Genomic DNA, 1,543 nt, shown 5'->3' on the forward strand with positions numbered 1-1,543 from the left:
GCCCTTCTCTCCCTGCCCCAGGATCTTCTTCGGGAAGAACAAAGTGATGATGGTGGCGCTGGGACGTGAGCCGAGCAGCGAGTACAAGGAGAACCTGCACAAGGTAGGGGCTGGGGTTTGCTCTTTGTGTCCCAAAGCTTCGTCTCGCAGCTGCATCACCGAGGGGCAACAGAGCTTCCTCGGGTCACCTCTCTGTGGGGGTTTTAATCGCATCCGGCCACATCACGACAGAAAAGCTGTGGCGTTAGTGGAGCTGTTGTAGCTGAGTGGGACTGAGCCCCAGGAGGTGAGTCCTGGGTGCTGCCTGAGTCACACCGACAGCCTCTTTCTTTCAGGTCAGCAAACACCTGAGAGGTGAGGTCGGTCTCCTCTTCACCAACCGCACCAAAGACGAAGTGGACGAGTAAGTACGAGTCCCATCGTTTTGAGCTGCTGAGCAGCCTTTTTTCCTCTCGGCTACCTCGCTTGCTCATGTTTCTCCTAGAGCAGCCATGGTCTCATGAGGTTTTTCTGCTTGTCTTTGTCACCCTGTACCAGCAGGGAAGGAGTTATGGTGGGCCAGGCCGTAATCCCCGTGTCAGCTCGAGATGTTCTTTCCACAGCTCAAGCTCTCATTGCCCATCTTTTGTCTCAGGTGGTTCAGTAAATTCAAAGAGGTGGACTTTGCCCGCGCAGGGAACAAGGCGACGTACACAGTAAGCCTGGACACGGGGCCCTTGGAGCAGTTCCCCCACTCCATGGAGCCGCAGTTACGGCAGCTGGGATTGCCCACGGCGTTGAAGAAAGGTACGTGAAGCGGCGCAGAGGGTAAGCCTTGCTTTTCATCTGCACAGCTACGAGCTTTTAAGGAGAATGTTCAAGTAGAATCTAGTTTTGGAGAAAATCCAAGGGACTTTCTCCTTGTGCTAGAGCTCGTTATGTTCCTCTTGCACCATTCATCCCAAATGAAAGGACGAGCGAAACAACCCGCCTGGACCAACGTTCTATAAGATATTGTCCTGTTCTAGGGGAAACGAGGCCTAGCCCAGCCCAGCGTGTTCATAACTCAGATATGGGGGTTTTTTTAGAGCAGATCTCACCCAGGTTTCTTGGGGCGTCCTCCTATTTGCATGGAAGGGCACGAGCTACAAGGGGCGGTGTCTGAGAGTTGCAGCTCCGCGCCCCACTTTTCGGTGGCCTCGTCTGGGATTTCTGAGCCTGCTTCAAGAGCTTTTGTTCCCGCAGGAGTGGTGACGCTGCTTTCAGATTACCAAGTCTGCAAAGAAGGGGACGTTCTCACCCCCGAACAAGCCCGCATCCTGGTGAGTAATGTCAGAACAGCCCATCTACGCCCGCCTGTTTCCCTCAGTACAAAATAATTCAAGCGTTCAGCTTAATTCTGCTGGAGGGTGCAAGTTCTCAAGCTTCTGGGTATCGGTCAGTGGGGCGCAGCAAACATCTTTGGGCGTCCCTAACGTGAGGGCTGAAACTCTGCAGCGGTTATTTCAGCTCCTGCCGTGCTGCAGTTCCCACCTGGAAGAGGTATTTACTGGGGTTTTGCCAG

General features: G+C 53.9%; 1 protein-coding gene across 1 annotated transcript in view; it reads left to right on the plus strand.

The window, feature by feature from the left end:
• Window positions 1-19: 19 nt before the first annotated feature.
• The window catches only part of MRTO4 (mRNA turnover 4 homolog (S. cerevisiae)), a gene marked incomplete at its 5' end in the record, with an annotated part of 1,735 nt that continues 211 nt past the window's right edge, over window positions 20-1,543 (plus strand). Inside the window, 4 exons of the mRNA XM_009872551.1 lie at window positions 20-103; window positions 336-403; window positions 635-786; window positions 1,225-1,301. Coding sequence (XP_009870853.1) covers window positions 20-103; window positions 336-403; window positions 635-786; window positions 1,225-1,301 — 381 coding nt within the window. The remainder of the gene's footprint in view (window positions 104-335; window positions 404-634; window positions 787-1,224; window positions 1,302-1,543) is intronic.

The sequence above is a fragment of the Apaloderma vittatum genome, unplaced genomic scaffold (genome assembly GCF_000703405.1).
Source record: "Apaloderma vittatum isolate BGI_N311 unplaced genomic scaffold, ASM70340v1 scaffold12177, whole genome shotgun sequence".
Taxonomy (NCBI): Eukaryota; Metazoa; Chordata; class Aves; order Trogoniformes; family Trogonidae; genus Apaloderma; species Apaloderma vittatum.